Source organism: Mugil cephalus, chromosome 15 (assembly GCF_022458985.1).
Source record: "Mugil cephalus isolate CIBA_MC_2020 chromosome 15, CIBA_Mcephalus_1.1, whole genome shotgun sequence".
Taxonomy (NCBI): Eukaryota; Metazoa; Chordata; class Actinopteri; order Mugiliformes; family Mugilidae; genus Mugil; species Mugil cephalus.
In genome coordinates, this window is record NC_061784.1 from 12,067,317 (window position 1) to 12,086,450 (window position 19,134).

Genomic DNA, 19,134 nt, shown 5'->3' on the forward strand with positions numbered 1-19,134 from the left:
CAGGGTAAGCCAGGCCTATGCGATCATCTTTTTGATCCCTCATAATGTATTTAGTTAGCAAAAATTACATTTAATTTGCCTCGCATGTTTAAGTCATCTTTTACTGGGTTACAATGAAGCCCTGAGACTCTCTTTGGAGAGGAGATTTGGAGATTAGACGTCTTCTCCTCGGTGGAATAAACTGTGTGAGAGCTCCGTGACTCATACAGGGAGGTTTCAGCACAGGCATGTGTTCAGGCATCACGCTTCGACCAAAAGAACATTTGATTCCTTTCGAACGCTGGTGAGAGGGTGAAGATCTGCGACGCCCCGCTGACCAGTTTACAGCTTCCTGGAGGAGTGGACAGCTTCGTCAGGAGGTGGGGAGATCTGACTCGTAGCAGGGCCCCTGCATACTGTACATGTGCACTCTCGCAGACAGGGGTGCAAGGTGTCTTGGTTATTGATTATTACCCTGGTAATGGGTTATTGATTACTCCCAGCCTTCATCTCCTCTGTGGCCGAAGGGGATTGTACTGTGCGAACATCATTTAGCTCGAGGTCTGTTTCCTGTCAAATCTCATTCCGGTATGGAGGATTTAGCAGCAAACAACACATGTAGGGGAGTAAATGGACAGTCCAAAGCAGACGAATCACCTTCTCCTGCTGCTCTAAGTGTTGATTCATGCTGCGGATCCTGCCTGAGAAGCATGAAGCTCTGGGTACCTACGGAATACAGGAATGAGAGCGCTCGCTTTTTAAAACTTGCGGGACCCGTGGTAAGATTGTGTCCGGAAAAAAAGTTTACTCCACCACTCTAAACTCACCTAAAGACACAGCAACAACACTGACTAAGAGGGATTTATTACATGCAAGAAGAGCTTTCTAATTATCTTTTAATTTGAATTAGAAACAGCTTGCGATATTGCATTACCTGTTTTAATAGCTCCAAACCATTGGGGCTCATTAGATCGCATGATTGTGGTAACAGTGTAGCATTCAGTGTTGTTCTGGAAGATGTTTTAATTTAAATAAAATTGTCATTAATTCATTTAAATGGCTTGAAGTTCCTCTCTGACAGTCACATAGTCATAACATTAAAGCTTCACATGAAAGTTTTTGGTATGACATTTTCAATATGACACAAAGAAAATGGCATGCAATTGCCAGCTCAACAGAAAATTGTAACTTTGCGAGGAGGAAAATATGTTAGCAACCTAATATGTATTCACTTTCCTCTTTTCATTGTACAAACCCAGGACTTGATAGATGAGGGCATTTAGTTTCCTTTTGTGCGAACCTTTTGATGCCAAAAACTTGTCAAAAACCTACACCAGCAATCACAAGAACTATTTTCTAAAGAAGAAAAGAAAGTAGTAAAGGACATTTGGAAACACAAAGGAGCTGCAGCTAAACCAAAGCATGACACATGTCAGCTGCTGGAACAAATAGGAACTTTTCCTTACCTCAAGGCCCCTTGAAACATTGTTTCTTCCATGAGTAATAACTCAATCGCCTACTTTTTATGTGTCGCGTTCGCAGTTTAATATTTCATTTGTTTCGCTGAAGTTCATTTATGTTTTTATGGCTGCGAAAACGAGCGAGCTTGATTTTGTTTTTCAGTTCATTTCACAGTTGATGAGCTTCCTGATCGGCTTCGTCAGCATGGTGTTCTGCGGTCACCTGGGGAAAACGGAGCTGGCAGGGGTGGCATTAGCAATAGCAGTGAGAGATGTCATTACTCTATTGTTTGTGCTTTTTATTGGAGCTCTGCCTGCACAGATCCTTCCAATAACCACGCTTTCACATTTGAATATATATTTAATTTTTTTTTCTCTTTCAATGTAATAACATTTAATTTCAATAATAGGTAATAAATGTCACAGGTATTTCCATTGGCTGCGGTTTGGCATCAGCATGCGATACCCTCATATCTCAGGTACTCACAATTTCATTATTCATACATTATTTATATAACCGGGTCAGTCCCGAGCGGCCGCCGCTGTGCTCACAGTGTGCACTTTCAGATCTGTCTTCTCGTGTCAGTTATGACCTTTGTCTTGGACAAGTATTATTTTATTTTCCCATTTTCCGACCGCGGTTGTTGCAGACTTATGGGAGCGGTAACCTAAAGCGCGTCGGAGTGATACTGCAAAGAGGAGTTTTCATATTGCTCTTAGCCTGTTTCCCCTGCTGGGCCATCCTTATTAACACTCAACCCATTTTGTTGGCTGTCAGGCAAAGCAAGGAAGTCTCCAGGTGAGCCTTTTCCATAGGGTCCACAAAAGCAGTGAATAGCACTCATACAATAACACAAATTTACATCATGCCTCTTGTTATTCAGTAGAATTTCCGTCTTTTTTTGTGCAGTTATTTACAATTTTTTTCTATCTGCCTTAAAGACTCTCCCAGCTGTATGTGAAGATCTTTATGCCAGCTCTGCCCGTGAGTTTCGGCTGCCTCTACAAAACGCCTTTTGTATCCCCACACATATACGCACATATGTGCTGCATTGAATGACTCTTGTGTTGCATTATCAGTGCAATTAATCCCCATTCAACGTGTTGGATTCCGCAGGCCGCCTTCATGTACCAGCTGCAGGGGAGGTATCTTCAGAATCAGGTGCATTGAATGGCGCAAAATGATAATAATGAATAAAAGTTTATCCATGGTGATGGTGCTGATGCGTTGGTGGGTTGTTACTGTGGGAAAGGAAGAAACAGCAGCTGCACTGAGGGTAAAACTGTAGCTGCGTTTTTTTGTTTTTTGGTTTTTTTTGACTCCCAGGGCATCATGTGGCCCCAGGTGATATCCGGAGCCATGGGGAACGTTTTGAATGCAGTCATCAATTACGTCTTTCTCAGCGTTCTGGATCTGGGGGTCGCGTGAGTACACGCACCATACGTCTAATAATTCCCTAATTACACTGATTATCAGACACATTGACACTTTATTGTAGGACTTTCTTTGTATGAGCGACTGGGAATGACTGTATGCTTTGCTTTTCTACCTTTCCTGTTGCGTAATCCGCTCAACGTCACCAAAGTGGGTCCGCAGCTGCCAATGCCATCTCACAGTATTCCTTGGCTGTGTTCTTGTTTGTGTATATCTGCTTCAGGGGTTTGCACAAAGCTACATGGGACGGTAAGTTTTAAGGATTAGATAACGTTGTGTTTGGCAGTATATTTGATGGGTGTCAGATTATTAGGTACACATATAAATAGCAAAGAATGTGATTAAAATGCCCTCTACATGTACAGTATATCCACATAGGTAGGTAAAAATACTGTATGTATTTTGTGTTATTCGGTACAGTTAAATAGCAAAACACAGAAACACATTTTGTCAGAAATAACCAAAACTAAAAAAATAAAGCAGTTTAACCAAAAACACAACATGTCTAATCCATGTTGCAGGATTAGACTCTGTTACTTTTATTCATTTCATCTCAGTTTCATCTGCTCCACTTGACTTTGATTTTGGACTTGAGTTAATTGCTAAAATATAATTATACAAATTTTGTAATTTGTATTGTGCCAAAAATTAATGAAAAATCGAGTGTTTCTTTTAATAAACCTCTTGAAAACATTTTCCAAAATAACAAAACTGTGCAATAAAGTTGCCGTTTTTAACAATTTACCTTTGTTACTAATAAAACGCGTTCTCTATCAGCTTTACTAGTGGTGGGAATTAGCATGCTAACATGCTATTAAACATGTTGACATGTAAGGTGTTATAAATAAAATATCCCACACAATATTAAATTATCATTTCGTGCATGTAATCAGTAATGTGGCTGTAGTTTTAATGTCATCCAACACTAGCACATTTTGGCACTAAAAGAAGTTACCACATTTTTCACTGAAATGGCAACACAATGCGCAGTAGGGATGGGTATCGTTGAGGTTTTATCCGATACTGGTACCAAACCGGTACTTCTGAAACGGTGCCGCTGCTTAAACAGTGCCTAAAAAATGGAAAACATACAAACTTTGTCCAAAAATGGTGCCTTTTTGTGTATATATATATTTTTTTTTATTTTTTTTTTGGTGAAAGTTGAACAGAATATTAATATAAATACAACGAAGAAATAAACCAATATAAAATAAAATTCGTAACAGTCATAATTATCAGAATTAAAACAGTGGCGTGGGGTATCGCAGGCTACCAAAGACGGTACTTTTCTTGGCTTGGTGTTACCTCCCTTGCACAATTTGGCCTTCAAGCACTAGTTGCAGGGTTGGTGACACTGAGTCTGTACAGTCAAACTTTTGACTGTTTCGCCTTAGACTAGATTTCCAGTCACTGCTCACAGTCGATTTTGAAGTTTCACTTCCATCCATGCAGGTGAAAAACTGATGTGATGTCACGTGTAGTGTCGGCACAGCGATTGATAAAAGGGGTGCTAATTAAAAATTCAGTGATGCGCCGAAATCTGCGTTGCTTTTTGGTCTGGTTACTACCATTTGCGTCAGCACCGGTGGTATTACAGTACTGAGTACCAGGCACCCATCCCTATTACTCACTGGTAATATGGAAAAGCATTTAATCCCTCATATTACATCACAGGCTGGTCAAGAGACTGTCTGCAGGAATGGGGTCCCTTCCTCCGGCTGGCCATCCCGAGCATGCTGATGCATTGCCTGGAGTGGTGGCTGTATGAGATCGCAGGGTTCCTGGCAGGGATCATCAGCGAGACTGAGTTGGGCGCTCAGTCCATAGTTTATGAGCTGGCTGCTATCGCTTACATGGTAACCCCTTTAAATTTATAATGTAGTTACTAGTGTGTGCTGAGGTTGTGTGTGTGTACCTGAATAGTTGTAACTCATCCTTTTCCACAGTTTCCTATGGGTTTCTCTGTCGCTGCCAGCGTTCGGGTTGGAAATGCTCTCGGTGCTGGGAACACAGAACAAGCCAAGCTGTCCACCAAGGTCTCCATCATCTGGGCATGTATGAATGAAATACTGTACTGTCTGTTCAGTCGGTTAGAGACATGTGCCTCTTGGATCTGTTTTCCTTTACTTAAGTCATCTCAGTCTTATCTGTAAACGTTCATAAAATTGTCCTCCTTTTTTAATAACCCCAATCCAGCCATTGTCTCCTGTTTCATTGGGGCCTCTCTCGGTGTGGCCAAGGATGTGATTGGTTACATTTTCACCACAGAGAAGTGAGTATGTGCATTCACTGGTTTGTGTATTTTCGGCTCAGAAACAAAACCTAACATGCAGACCCCTCCACACATTTAACGTCAATAATTCATCATGTATAAATTTCAGTGCATGCAGTGGATTAGTTTTTATACTGTGGCATTACCCCCAGTAGATGTAAGCAAAATATATTTTGATCAACTTCCCCCCTTACCAGCCTTTGTCATCTCATTCAGAGACATCATACAGAGGGTGGCGGATATCATGAAGATGTACAGCTTCATCCACGTTGCCGAGGCCTTTGCGGTGGGAACCTGCGCCAGATAAAGTAATTTCGAAATAAATGTTCAAATGAAATCAGACGTGTTTTCTTTGGTTTGCCTTCACAGGGGGTGACGGGAGGAATTGTGAGGGGGGCAGGAAAGCAGATGACTGGCGCCGTGTGCAACTTGGTGGGTTACTACTTCATCGGGTTCCCCATCGGAGTTTCATTGATGTTCCCTGTGGAAATGGGCATCGTAGGTGAGGAAGGACTAAATATTTAGCGGTGAGTCACCACGTTTGACTCATGTTCAGGCTCGAACTAACAAATCTTTTTTTTTTTCTCCCTACGACAGGACTCTGGTTAGGGTTCTTAATTTGTGTTTTGTTACAGTCCACATTTTTCATAGTTTTTCTGTGTAAACTGAACTGGAAGAAAGCCACAGAGGAGGTGAGTGACAGCTAATTAACACGCAGGGTCGCTGTTGTAGATAAAACTGTGACAAACCCTCATTTGTTCTTAATTAATTCAGAGATATATTTTAAAAACATGTCTGCGTAGGCACTGGTGAGAGCAGGAGTCCACATCACAGAGAGTCAAAATAAAGGTAAGACAAAGCTGTTTTAGGTAAAGCAACATTTGGTCACCTTTCTGGGAGCTAAGGTCAATGTCGTGTTAAAACTCTCCCTCGCTGCAGCTCTGGACTCTGGCGAGAAACAGGTCCACGCAAAAACCATTCAATCCGGCGCAGGAGAGGCGAAGCTGGAGGCGCTCGATTCAGACCGGCCGACCTCCGGTGACGGGGTCCTGTCGGTGAGGCAGCTGTTGGTACGACGGGGCCTCGCTCTGCTGCTCATGTTCGTCGTCCTTGCCGCCGGAGTCTTCGTCAGCGAGCTGCTCGTCAGGCTCCTCGAACTGGAGTGACCGTAATTAGACCAGAGTGACGGACAGCACGTCCCGTGAAGCGGTATCTTATTTACCAAACTGTTCTTGTAGCTTTGTCAGCACCTACAATTTTATTGCAATGTTCGAGCTAATCTTTATATAATTTCAAGAGTGGGAAATACCTACATTATGATAAGTGAATGAATGAATTATAGGTGCAGATTAGGACTGTATTTACAGATATGACGCCGTAAGTAATTGTCTTTAATAAGAAGCATTTTGATAGCAGCTTTACTAATAACATTTATTATCAGTTTCTAGCTTTCTTGCTCAGATCTATTTCGTTGTCAACTTTCAGTCACTTGTTCGGTGAAGTCATCGGACGATCTAATAAAACAGGACTTAATTGAGGCAGCCACTGAAAAGCTGAACTGAAAAATAAACACTGTATAGGCATCTTTATATAGAAACATGCTGCGTAAGACGGGCCCCAGTCAAGGCAGCGTTGACAAAATAGATTTTCTCAACCCACAATATACTATACACTGAATGGACGCCGCAATTAGAAATAGCATGATTAAATGTTATATTTAGGCCACAGCGCATCCGTGCATGTGTGCTTTCATCATCAAAAGACAGAAAGGCTCCCCCCTTATTCTGTGGTTTATTTCTCTTTCCTTTGATCTGTGTTGCCAAATTCGACGGTAATGAAAGGTCTGTACTCGCGCTCTGAAACGCGCTGGCTGGATGAAGGCACGTCAAACTGAGCAAATCAAGCACCTGTTCCCCCTGCAGGAGCAGATAACTAGCTAGCTCAGACTTCACGGTGGCTCATAAATAAAGACTTCGCCCCGTTTAACGGCAAACAATTAACCACGTGTGCTCCTCCGAAATAAATGCGTGTTTCCCTCTACACATTGACGTCACGGATTAGCATTTTAGGAAATGTTTAATATGTAACGGTGCAGCCCTAAATATGGGAGACGAGTTCATCAGTCTCTTTTTTTTTTTTTTCAAGCTTCTAACTGTGAAGATAGCTGGTGCTTTGTGCCTCTTCTCCTTATTAAACTCTACACCGGGATAAGTGTTTTGCAAAATGTTTGATCCCTTTCATGCAAATGAAATCCAAGAATATGTTTATAGTCAATGGAGAGGAGATTTTTTGACCCCCATTTGAACGATCTATCTACTATCTATCTAACTTGTCCTCTGCTGCACCGGACGGCGTGTGGAGAGAAACCTGGAGAGAAAATAACAACATTTCGAGAGATCTCAGGGAGCTCGCGTGCGATCGTTTTTCATTTTTGGTTGTTTTACTGTCAAGTCAGTTTGGCACCGTGGAAAGATCAACAGTGGAGCGAACGGGCCCATGGGAGAGGTTCGCAGAGTTGTAACAGTCCTCAAACACAAAGACATTAAGTCAGACTCTGGCAGTAGGACAGATTTTGACATTTGAAGAGCGGACGTGGCGCCGGGGGACGCTCGTCATGTTGTGTTCACTGATCTGTCGGACTTAGTTGAATTTATTATCAGCTAACTGCTGTACCATGAGCAGCCTCAAGGGCAACACTAAAGTATGTGTGAAGAAGATAATGGAGGATGTGTGAAGGAAAGCAGCTTATGAAAATGTGTTGCCCGTGCGCAATTTAAACTCCTCTTGATGCCGACTACCATGCGTATTGTTTCTCATGGGGCTGATTCCAAACACGTGTGTTTTTAGTGCAGCCATGATTAAATTTTAGGGATAGCCAGCGTGTAGTCTGCTCATTCACTTCAACAGAGCTTCCACAGCGCTAGCCACTGCACCCTCAACAGCCTGATGTTCGCCACATAAATACTCGCATACTAATTTGTCGTCATTCGGCATGTAAATGAGGTCTGAGTCGCACGTGGCTGCGTCGTCATCCGAGCTTCAGTCCTGCTCATCAGCGGAGCTGCCGCCACAGACTCCTCACAGAGACCCCTAATCTTGGCCCGCTCACCTCCAGAGACTGCAATCAGTAACACGCTGCGGCATCATTAACGAGTGACAACTGCCTGTGTAAAGATTTACTGTCTGTGGTGCTAGACTGGAAGTTGAAATAACAGCTCGGGGAACGTCACGTTACCCTCTCGGTTGTGTTACCACGCGGCACAACGATGGACCCGGATCTCAGGACTGCAGTTAATAGTGGGCAACATTATCTTTTGAAAAACAGTCCAGATCAACTGGTTATGGCTTATGTGTGAATACTGGTATTTGCAGACCTAGTTTTTACCTACCTAGATTTTTAACATCACTCACCATCAGATTTTATGAGACCACGTTTGTCCACACCGACACTCTCGGGATCAGACATAAAATAACGGTTTCATACTTTTGAGATTTATGTTTTTTTTTTAAAAAAAAAAAAAATTTAATTCTTAAAATTTTTTTCTTCTTAAAACACATCCAAAAAACACAATTTACAACATAATCATTGCAAAACAAAACTGAACTGTACGAGCTCAAAAGGCTGCAGATTGGAACTAAATAAGTAACTACCTATCTAACTATGTAGATATGAATGACTTGTTCTGAGCTAACAAATGCACCACGTTCATTTATTTCTCCATGTGATTACACTCTAATGATAACACACTACTGTATTTTAATATAGTATCTCCCTCCTAAAGCCTCATTTCCACTTTCCAGCTTCATTTGATGCGTGGAACTCTGAATAATATACAAACTATGCCCCCTAGTGTTTAAAGCAAGTAAATTCATTTCTTAAAGGATTGATGGAAACAAATGCAGCAAAAGAAGAGGGGGCTAGCTCAGTGCCTCTGTGTGCAGATTCCCGGAGCGACATTTCACGACAAAGGACCATAAACACGCACCATAAACACACATAAGTCATTGTCTTTCTGGGTAAAGTGTACACAGGAGAAAAACGTGACAGGCTGCCACACTGGATTTTAAAGGTTTCTGTGATGTAACGAGGTAATTGCCGTGTTGCGTGACGTACAAGGTGTCTACCCTAAGCACAGAGTGAGCGCCGTGGCTGAAATTGTTTCTTTTTAATTGTACAGTCGCACACAATTACTGCAACATAAAAACCAACCGAATGATTTTCTTTTTTTCTGGTGCTGCTCCCGAATTACGGAACGATCCACCACTGCACATCAGACAAGCCCCCCTCACTATCCATTTTTTAAATGTTATCTTTAAACCCGCTTTTATGATTTGGCCTGAGACCGTGCTCTTGTTTAGTGGTTTCAGTGTTTTTACTGTTTTTTTATTGTTTTATAGTTTTATTGCTTTTATTGTTTTATTGCTTTTAATTGTTTGTCTTATTTCTTATGTTCTTATTCTTACCTTTGTACAGCATTTTGTTTCAGCTGTGGTTGTGTTTAAAGCTCCATGAATAAAGTCGAGTTTTAAATACCACAGGTCGGACCAAAAATGAACAAGATGTCCAGTTCACTGATACACGTACACAAAGCAATACAGCAACAGTCAATCAATCCCACACACTGCACCTCAAAAGAAATATGACAAAATTCAAGTTGCACGTTTTATTCTTTTCACATTCATTTGCAGTGTGTGTCTAGCGTGTGTCCTTTCGTGTGCTCACGTAAACGCATCTGCATCCTCGGAGAATCGAGATCATTTTCTGCTTATCATTATGGCAGCTATTGGCTTCTGCGGGATATGAGTAACTTCTGGTTTAATGTTTGACCTCAAGGACACAATTACAAGATGAACCAACAAATCGAGTTCAGAGTTCTTTTAAGGAGCTATACCCGGTTACATAACTACGTATTTCGTCTATTTATATTTCCCCTGTGCTGGATTTTTACACACTTTAAAAGATGTTTTTATTGATTATAGTTCAGTCACAGTACATTACAGAACAACAACAACGTATTGCTTGCTCACATAGTTACACTGCATATTTACATGTATAAATGTACATTTTACATCAAATATTTACAGTCAATCGTACAGTTAAAACATGAGAAAATGATTTAAGGGTCAGTAAGCGAGAGGATACTGTCTGTCGTCGTCATACAATAGGTAAATCAAGTCAAGAATAGGTTGAAAAATCAAAAGCTATCTGCGAGAGAACATCTGTTCCTTGATGCCCACGTGGTTTCTTAGCGAGGGACTTGTAACGCGCCTTGTTGTCCCAGTTCCTCGTCCCCGGCTGTTTGCGAACACTGTGTGTAGCCACGGGACGTCTACATTCGGAGGTCAAATATGCCTCAGAAGTTTGAGGTCAGGTTGAGTGGAGCCAGTGGTGTAGGAGTGGAGTCATTGGCCCAGTTCAGGGTAACGTTGGCCCGGCCCTGCGCACCGGGCTCCGGCGGGGGGAAAATGACATGCATAACGATGCCTGCGACCAAGATAAGAAATAAAAGCACGAAGACGAGTCCCCGACGCAAGATCAACTGAGAGACGGACAGCAGCTCGTGAGGTTTGGCGTCGGAGGTGTTTTTGCTCTGCTCAGAATCCTTCTCAGCCCCGGCCGCTTTCGTGTTGTTGCCCTCAGCCTCGTGACTCGCCTTCTGTTCCTGATCCTGGGTGCTGACGGGACTGTAGCCGTCTGTTTTAGGAGCTTCATCACCGTTCATCTGGGCCTTCGGGGTAAAAAAAAAAAAAAAAAAAAAAAAAAAAAGAAGAAAAGGTGCTGTTGAAATTAAACTGACTGGTGCCACAGGGAGAACGCCCTGATTCACTACACATTACACAGTGTGCGTGTTCACTTACTGCGAGTTGACTGTAAGGGACGTCCGAAAGCATCGCTTCACTCAGTACTGTACTAGCAGGACGTTTTGGTGTCACCACCACTTTCATCCCAGCTCGCATTTGAGCCTAAAAGCATTTTAGAGTGAGGTTCAAATGGGAAGTTAGGATATATATATATATATAATTATATTACAATAGAACATTTGTCAACAGTTTAGAAAATAATAAGATTATCTCACCTTTTGTGTGACTGTTTTCCAGTTGAGTTTAAAGATCACAATGATGAAGAAACCCACCTGAAGCAACACACATATAAGGAGACCCAGCCAGAAGCCTGATAGGAGGGTAACAAATTCAAACACACACATAGATTAGAGACTAATTTACACTTGCATACGTACTGATAATAAAATCTGGAAAAGCTAAGTGTATATATAATATACAAAAAAAAAAAAAAAATACAGTCAAGCATGAAGTTAAGGGTTTACTATTAGCATGCTACATTCATCAAACAGTTTTAACATCCAAATGTGTTACTTACACATATAAATTATATAAAGTATAATTAAAAAATGAAAAATTGACTTTTTAGCCCAGTGATGGCACAAAAGGGGAACATGGATGCCTGTAACCAAATGTCGTTCTGTTCAGTGCTGAGATATCTGGGTCAAGGTGTTGAGCTTAGCAGCCCACAGTGACATATTGGATATCTGCAAGTTAAATCTGAACCGACCATGCCCTTTAGTCAGCTGTTACGTTTAGACGCTAAACGTAATCAACCAATCAGTGTTTAAAACGCAGTGAGTATCCCTGTCATTAATCTGCTCCCGTACATTTACAGACAAAAAATGTGCACATCTCACAAGTGAATACGTGTGTGCACGCATGCATCAGTAGATGCAAAGTATGAGCAGAGAGCTTTCTGCTTGCAGGGGAAAATGGCAAGGAAGAAAATTAAGAAATGGCCCGCTGGGTTTGTGAGCTGAACTAATGACCCCCGGATTAAAACATGGATACACTTCTGCTGATAATTTTCAAGGCTGCTGTTGCTCAGTGGACAAACACAAGATACATTTATGAACAAGGGGAAGCTTCAGTCTCTTAAAGGAAAATGTTAATCTATGCTGGCATAAATGAGTTAATCTTTGACATGTCTGTTTACTTCTCTCAACCAGGGTCAGGAGGACAACAAATGGGGCCAGGTGATGTGCAACTGAAGTCACAAGAGCGTTGCTACAGGTACTGGGGAATGTCACCGCATGTGTTTTGAGAATAACATAACATAACGCTTCCAAGCAACACTCCAATATAGACACATATTAAGATGTCCAACTTTCCAGAAACATGTTAAAGAAACATGTTTACAACATGGTACAAAAAAAAAAAGATCACCTAATATCCTCAGCTCTGCGAAAAACATCAGAGCCCCTCCCACCGGCAGGGCGATGAAGTAGTAAGACACCAGGTTAGACCAAGCGGCAATTTTCTGCATCCCAGATCCGATGAGAATCCCAGAGCAGACACACTAAAAAGTCACACAGTTCGAAAAACAAAAGGGGGGGGCACTGATTCAACAAAACAAGCAAACAGCTCTGTGTACAATGCAGCACAAGCACTCAGCGTGAAACGAGACAAGGGCATTCGTTCTGTTGTGTAATTACATACCAGAAGTGCATCAAAGAACTGGAGAAATATGTAAACTGTGAGGTTGCTTGACACGATCGCCACAATTGTGCTGCAGACAGCAGAAAAAGATCATCAAAACGGAGTTGGCTTTGCATAATACAGGAATGGATGTGTGCCCATTTTGAAACTCACGCATCAGAGGTAAATATGTAGCCAATGACGGACTTACAGCCTGTGATGACAAAACCCTGGAACACAGCAAGCACTCCTATAGCAAGGACATTACACATAAGACATAGTAGTTGACAGTTTGTAAATTACCCAGTTTAGTTTCAATTAACAACATTAAATACATTTGACATTAAAGGTGAAGTGTTCTGACGGAGATTAACGTGTGTGAGAGATGCAAAACTCAAAGACGATACTCTAAGCGCCGTACGTCTGCGTCAACCGTTGAGCGTTCCTAATAACAAGTGATTTTCAGAGGCCGGAGTGTATGTTACAGCAACTATGTGTGCTTGTATTTATTGGTATGTGAGTGTTTCTCCACACCTGTCAGAACTAGGACCACTTTGCAGGTGAGTAAGGCGCCGGCAGTGTTCCCAGCCCCCAGAGCGTTCCCAACACGCACACAGGTAGCTGCATGGATACCTAAAGGGAACTGCATGGACAACATAGTTCATTTTGGTGCCAGTAAATAATCTGCAGTAATGATGTTGCATGATAAGAGTGACCCCCACCATGTATATTATGCTTCCTACTTCCACCATCACATGCTGGGCAGCGAGATCCGCCTCACCGAGCACACCTGATATGATAAACATTCAGATGTTCACTAAGACGTTCCAGCGAAGACACCTTTAGATTATTCTGACTTTTCCATTAATTATAAACGTCCTTCAGAAAAATGTCCAAAATTATATCGGTCAAAATGACATGAAACCTCATTTATCCAGACGTTTTTTTAATTGCAACCTGTGTCTGTTGCTCTTAGCAGTTTGGTTTCTTTGATTGATTTCAATATTGGCATAAAGGAAAAGGATAAAATAACTGTACAGGATATGGAATTTGATCTAGTTTATATAAAACTATTGAGTGTTATATAAAAATTAAACAAAACAAGAGAACATCTAGATCTGAAATAACTTGAAATCAAGCAACAAATATCAAGAAAATGAATGTCAGTCCATGAAATGTCCTCTGAAGAGATGGAAACATGCAGACAGTACTAACCAGCAAGGAAGCCTCCAATCTCCCAGATCCACCACTCAAAGCAGACCATGAACGCGCTTGGAACAGCCAGCTTCATGTAAGAGCCCCATTCCTGCAGACAGTCAGTGGACCAGCCTACAGAGAGTTTCATACAGGAATACACTATGTAGACAAAACTGTTCACGTGCTGTACGTTATTCACCTAGCAGTGATAAGTAGCAGAGCTTGGGTAGTTTAGTGTTTGATATTCAGATCAGTGGGTTGTGCTCACCCCCCCAAGTCTGCAGATGGAGTTTCTTCCATCTGATGTAGCCAAACAACAGCAGGCAGATGGTGATTTGAGAGAGGCTATTAGCGATTGCTGATCCACTGCAAACACACATGGCATTCTTTCAACATCTTTCTTTAAGGAGGGACGCCTAATGAAAGACAACGTTTGATTCCACCCTACACACAGATGTGGATAAAGACAGATGAAGTTTACTCTGTGATTTGAGCATACTAGATGTCTAATGGTCTGAGAATAAGCCCCAACGATTAGCAGGAGTCCATGCGTCGACTGCCTGATGAATCAAATGTTTGTCCAGCTGGAACAAGATCAACTCTTGTCAGAGTTCCCTCTTCTTTCTCTGCCCTTTGTTACCTCCCTCCGCTAAATAAAGTCCAAAAATAACAAACATGAGTGCTCTGCTGACTCAGTTTTAACAGAAAAACAAAGCGTTCTTCTGAGATGGATGAATATAAATTTCCCAATTTGGGATGAATAAAGCATGTATCTATCCATTCATATAGAGTATTGTTAAAAAGTGCAGGCCCCCTTCCTGCTTTCTTTCTTTTCTGTTTTTTTTCCTTGTTTGTCACAATGTCATGTTTCCGATAATTTAACAAATTTAAATATTCGACAAAGATAACACAAGTAAAAACAAAAATTAAGGCTCTTATCATTAAGGTGAAAACTAAATCCAAACCTACATGGTGTGAAAAAGTGATTGCCCCCTAAATCTAATAACTGGTTGGTCCACCCTTAGCAGCAACAACCGCAATCAAGCGTTTGCGATAACTTGCAATGAGTGTTTTCCGGTGCTTTGGAGGAATTTTAGTCCACTCATCTCTGCAGAATTGTCTTTTTCTTCAGCCATTCAAAAGTGGTCAGACTTGTCAGCTGGTGTGTTTTGGATCATTGTCCGTTTGAGGTCACGAACAAATGGCCGGACATTGTCCTTCAGGATTTTTTGGTAGATTTTTAGGTCTTTAGGTAGTTCCATTTATCACAGCAAGTCTTCCAGGTCCTGAAGCAGCAAAACAGCCCCATGCTGCTATGATGTTCTTTTTCTGAAATGTTCTGTTATCTGTTACCAGTTATCTGTTACCACATGTAATGGGACACACACCTTCCAAAAAGTTCAAATTTTGTCTCGTCAGTACACAGAGTGTTTTCCCAAAAGTCTTGGGGACCATCGAGATGTTTTCTGGCAAAACTGAGACAAGTCTTTATGTTCTTCAGCAGTGGTTTTGGTCTTGGATCGCTCCCACGTCGGAGTAATGAACATTGAACTTTAACGAAGGCAAGTGAGGTCAGCAGTTCTTTGGACGTTGTTATGGGGTCGTTTGTGACCTCTTGGAAATTGAACTCAGGTGTGATAAACCGCAGTTAAGTTTTGTTTCAACAGGAGGGGCAAACTCTTTTTCACACAGGGCCATGTAGGTTTGGATTTTTTTCCCCTTAATAAAAACCTATCTTTATATGCAAAAAAATCTATCTATCTATCTATCTATCTATCTATCTATCTATCTATCTATCTATCTATCTATCTATCTATCTATCTATCTATCTATCTATCTATCTATCTAAAATTTCATTCATTTAGGTCCATTAAAAACATGAGGTGGTAGGCAGAAGCTGCATTAAAAACTTACACGACACCCAGATCGAGTGTGAAAATGAGAAAGTAGTTGACCCCCAAGTTGATAACGTTTGCTGCTGCTGCTGTGTACATCTGAGGCAGAATGATCCCCTGTCAAAAAGAATTTACAATTATGAATATAGTCTTTAGGGATAATATCAACACAACATGGATATTATTTTCTCTGTGATACACTGTATGTTTGTTTCCCCAAATCGTAATCAAGTAAATATGCAACTCCGGTGATGACAAGACGAGACTACGGCCATGCTATCAGCTGCTGGATTTGAAGTCTCAAAGTGACCGTACCAGTACTCAATAGGTCTGATGTCATAAACTAGACTAGGTACTGAGAAATAAAGGGGAAACCAACCTAGAGAAAATGGTTATCAAATCTATTAAAATTCATCCCGAGCAAACATAAACATCTAAGCTAAATTTCATGGTATTCTGTCTAATGTTAGAGACAACTTACTCAGAACCATAAACGTGAACCTAATTATAATCATTATCTGATGTCCAAAACTAGATGTTGTACCAATAAATCTTAGCTGATCAAGTTCTCAAACTGTTGGCATGACAATCTGTTGTGACACAGTTTGTCTCTGCTGAGTGCCATTTATCTCAAGGTGACAGTGGGAGCCCTTCCCTCTTTTCCTGAATTAAAAAGGAGAACACCAAGGTCTTCTCGTAAACGCACTTGGTTTTGCAGGTAGGCAACCTGCAGCTGGTGCAGAAACATGGCCTACAGAAAGGAGAGACAAGAGGACACGTGTGTTAATATTTTCATGGTACTTCTTCGTTTGGCATTAACCGAATCATTTCAGTCAAAGTACGGATTTAACTGGAATGGACACAATGTGACGGACAGGCATGTTTGCTCGTCTCACTTCTGAGTTAAAACACTCATTATAACATGGAAAAAGTTTCTAATGTAGTTTTTGTGAGAAGGTGCAAAATGTGATCTACTTATATTCTATGCCTGGTCTGTGACAGTGAGAATACTTTTGTTTTAATGCACAGTTCATTGGAACTTACTGGAACAGCTGGTAAAAACACCATCACATAGAGCTGGGCAACTCTGAAGGGAGAAGAAACAGAAGAATTCTCATTTAGCAGGGCAAACACAAAGACAGTGATTCACTTTCTGCTCAGATATTGTATGTAGTATGTGTTGACATTAACATTTTCATCATTCCCTTAATAATTAAAAAATTAATAAAATGGCAAGAAACTAAACTAATTATAATTTTTTTACACGTAAGTAGATTCACATATTTAAAACTGTTTAAAACTGCCAATAAAATATTCACAGAACATACAGGAACTATGTGAAGTTGCTCAAAATGTAAGTCAGTATCTTGGTAAATGCGCAGAAAAACCTCAGCTTAAGATGTAAGATAATGGAGGCAATAGAACAGCTGATAAGAATAACAGATCTATGTCACTCGAGACAAAAATTAATGGTTTGTTGTGTTGTTTTTTTCACCCAGACAACCCAAGAATACGTGGATGCACCTGGCCACCTGCTCCTCTTGGTACAGGATGAGCAGTAAGTTGTGAGTGTTGATGAGAATACCCCAGCAGGGCAAACAAAAGAGCAGCAGGATCAGGGAACTCCTTTGCAGAATCACTCCCACGCGTTTCAAGTTCTTACCGCCGTATGTCTGTGGAGTACAAACGAGGCTAATGACAATCCCGCTGCATCTTTTCTGTGCCAAATTCTGTGGGATAAAAAAAAAACAACGAACAGACGATGTGGTTCGCTCACCTGAGAAATGAGCGTGTCACACGTCACGCCGAGGCCATAGCCTATTGCCGTTGTCGTCACATTTAGGGTCTTTAAGGTGATGAGAAAACACTACGCGTTAGACTTATGCTACAAAACGTGGCTATTCAAAGGCCCTGCACCCATTCCTGTTTAGTTCTCTACACTTTTCATGTCAAAGAAATACATTTTAGGTATGTTGTGTTTTCTGTGTTACTCTGATTGTACACATTCTCATATAGATTTGCTCAGCAAAGACAAAGCACTGAAGAGTTTCGCGGCCATTTGCTCAGCTTAATTAAATTTTTTGTTTTGTTTTGTTTTTTGAGATAATTGAAAAGGAAAAACGTATGTGAAGTGTCTGAAAAGTGAAAATTCATTCTGTTTCATTCTCTGACCGATGGAACATGCCACCTCCGTGAAAGACAGCAAGTGACTGCATGTGGTGATACATGCAGTACATGTTCTGGTCTTTTCCTAGCAGCCTGTACCTGTGCCTATACTTCTTTAGTTTGCTAATGATTGCTGCTAATTGGTTAAGGTAACTGAATTATATTTTGCATTAATGGCAGCCAATGCTGAACTTGTTTTTTGGGGGTGTGTTTGATTTAACCCCCATCTGTCTAGATATTAACTTTACTACATAAAGCTGGGCAACTAGGACAGTTCAGCTTTTCTGCATGTTTAGGTGAGAATGCTGTTCAGACATGAAGAAGTCATTGAGATGAGTGATGAAAGATGTCAAGAAAAATCAGACAAGTCTAGTTCTCTATGTTTAAGCTTTGTGCTTGTACAATGCCATGGATAACTAAGAATCTTCGCAGACATAGAAATTAATCAGTCCGTTAGTCTGCTATGGACAATAGATCATACCGCAGAGGCCAGTGCATATCCAGCCAACTCTGCGTTCCCAATGTGCCCACAGAATATGGAGATAACAAACGGCAGGAGGAAGTTCAGAAACCTGGACAGCAGCTGTAGGAAGAAACAGACAGATGTGGTTCATTTGCAGGTTTCCCATCACTGAGCATGTAAGTAAATTATTGATATTAGCCTGGTTCGGATGCTTATCAGTAGCCTACGCAGCAAAGTACTTAGAAAGCAGTGTTGTGAAATCAACAAACACAGGCTGGTATGGACGTCATATCAACTGGTAACTGCACATTAAAGAGTAGTTCTGCAACAAAACAATAACTGAATGTACTATGGTCACTGCACTTTACGGATAGCATACTAAGGTCTCCACCAACATGTCAACTTTCCCCTACTCACCAGTGGGCCTGTGAGTCGTAAGACATGGTAGAGTTCTTCTCTGTAGGCCAGTGGTATCCAGCGTCTCACACATGCACACCGAAACAGCTTAGAGCTAGCCAGTGTCGCCTCTTCGTCTCCCACGTCCCCCGCCGCCTTGGCAACAGAGACCCCGGCGACGGGCTCTGCACCCGGCAAGGGGTGAGCAGGTTCCAGGGAACCCGGCTTCTCCATTCAAACTCTTCAAGAGAAGACAGAAGAGAGAGAGAAGGGAGAACGGCTACGGCGCAGTGGAGGGAGGGAGGGAGCGAGGGAGGGAGGGAGCGAGAGAGGGAGGGAGCGAGCGAGGCAGGGAGCGAGGGGGCTAAGGGATTGCAAGGGTAAGAGAG

The 19,134-nt window shown here is 41.6% G+C and overlaps 2 protein-coding genes across 2 annotated transcripts; one reads left to right on the top strand and one right to left on the bottom strand.

The window, feature by feature from the left end:
* The first annotated feature begins 414 nt into the window (after nt 1–414).
* On the top strand, nt 415–8,602 carry LOC125020702 (multidrug and toxin extrusion protein 1-like). Its single transcript, XM_047606145.1, has 16 exons — nt 415–758; nt 1,603–1,704; nt 1,850–1,918; nt 2,090–2,238; nt 2,382–2,424; nt 2,557–2,601; nt 2,767–2,864; nt 3,026–3,123; nt 4,549–4,730; nt 4,821–4,929; nt 5,071–5,146; nt 5,363–5,432; nt 5,516–5,648; nt 5,744–5,838; nt 5,950–5,995; nt 6,086–8,602. The coding sequence occupies exons 1-16, from the start codon at nt 570–572 to the stop codon at nt 6,310–6,312; spliced, it is 1,731 nt and encodes a 576-aa protein (XP_047462101.1). The 5' UTR covers nt 415–569; the 3' UTR covers nt 6,313–8,602.
* A 1,193-nt stretch (nt 8,603–9,795) lies between these two features.
* Nucleotides 9,796–19,033, bottom strand: slc47a1 (solute carrier family 47 member 1). Its single transcript, XM_047606144.1, has 17 exons — nt 18,767–19,033; nt 18,368–18,469; nt 17,498–17,566; nt 17,245–17,393; nt 16,765–16,807; nt 16,427–16,471; nt 15,740–15,837; nt 14,094–14,191; nt 13,844–13,957; nt 13,351–13,418; nt 13,163–13,271; nt 12,803–12,878; nt 12,650–12,719; nt 12,377–12,509; nt 11,224–11,318; nt 11,006–11,110; nt 9,796–10,875 (listed from the first exon to the last, which is right to left on the bottom strand). Exons 1-17 carry the CDS (start codon nt 18,977–18,979, stop codon nt 10,501–10,503), a joined length of 1,962 nt encoding a protein of 653 aa, XP_047462100.1. The 5' UTR covers nt 18,980–19,033; the 3' UTR covers nt 9,796–10,500.
* Nucleotides 19,034–19,134: the final 101 nt, after the last annotated feature.

Coding starts and splice junctions, on each gene's coding strand:
- LOC125020702 (XM_047606145.1), top strand. CDS start 570: ATGGAGGATTTAGCAGCAAACAACACATGTAGGGGAGTAAATGGACAG. Junction 2,865..3,025: donor GTTCTGGATCTGGGGGTCGC/GTGAGTACACGC, acceptor ACGTCACCAAAG/TGGGTCCGCAGCTGCCAATG. Junction 5,996..6,085: donor CACAGAGAGTCAAAATAAAG/GTAAGACAAAGC, acceptor CCCTCGCTGCAG/CTCTGGACTCTGGCGAGAAA.
- slc47a1 (XM_047606144.1), bottom strand. CDS start 18,979: ATGGAGAAGCCGGGTTCCCTGGAACCTGCTCACCCCTTGCCGGGTGCA. Junction 13,272..13,350: donor TAGGAAGCATAATATACATG/GTGGGGGTCACT, acceptor TTGTCCATGCAG/TTCCCTTTAGGTATCCATGC. Junction 10,876..11,005: donor TCCCTTACAGTCAACTCGCA/GTAAGTGAACAC, acceptor TTTACCCCGAAG/GCCCAGATGAACGGTGATGA.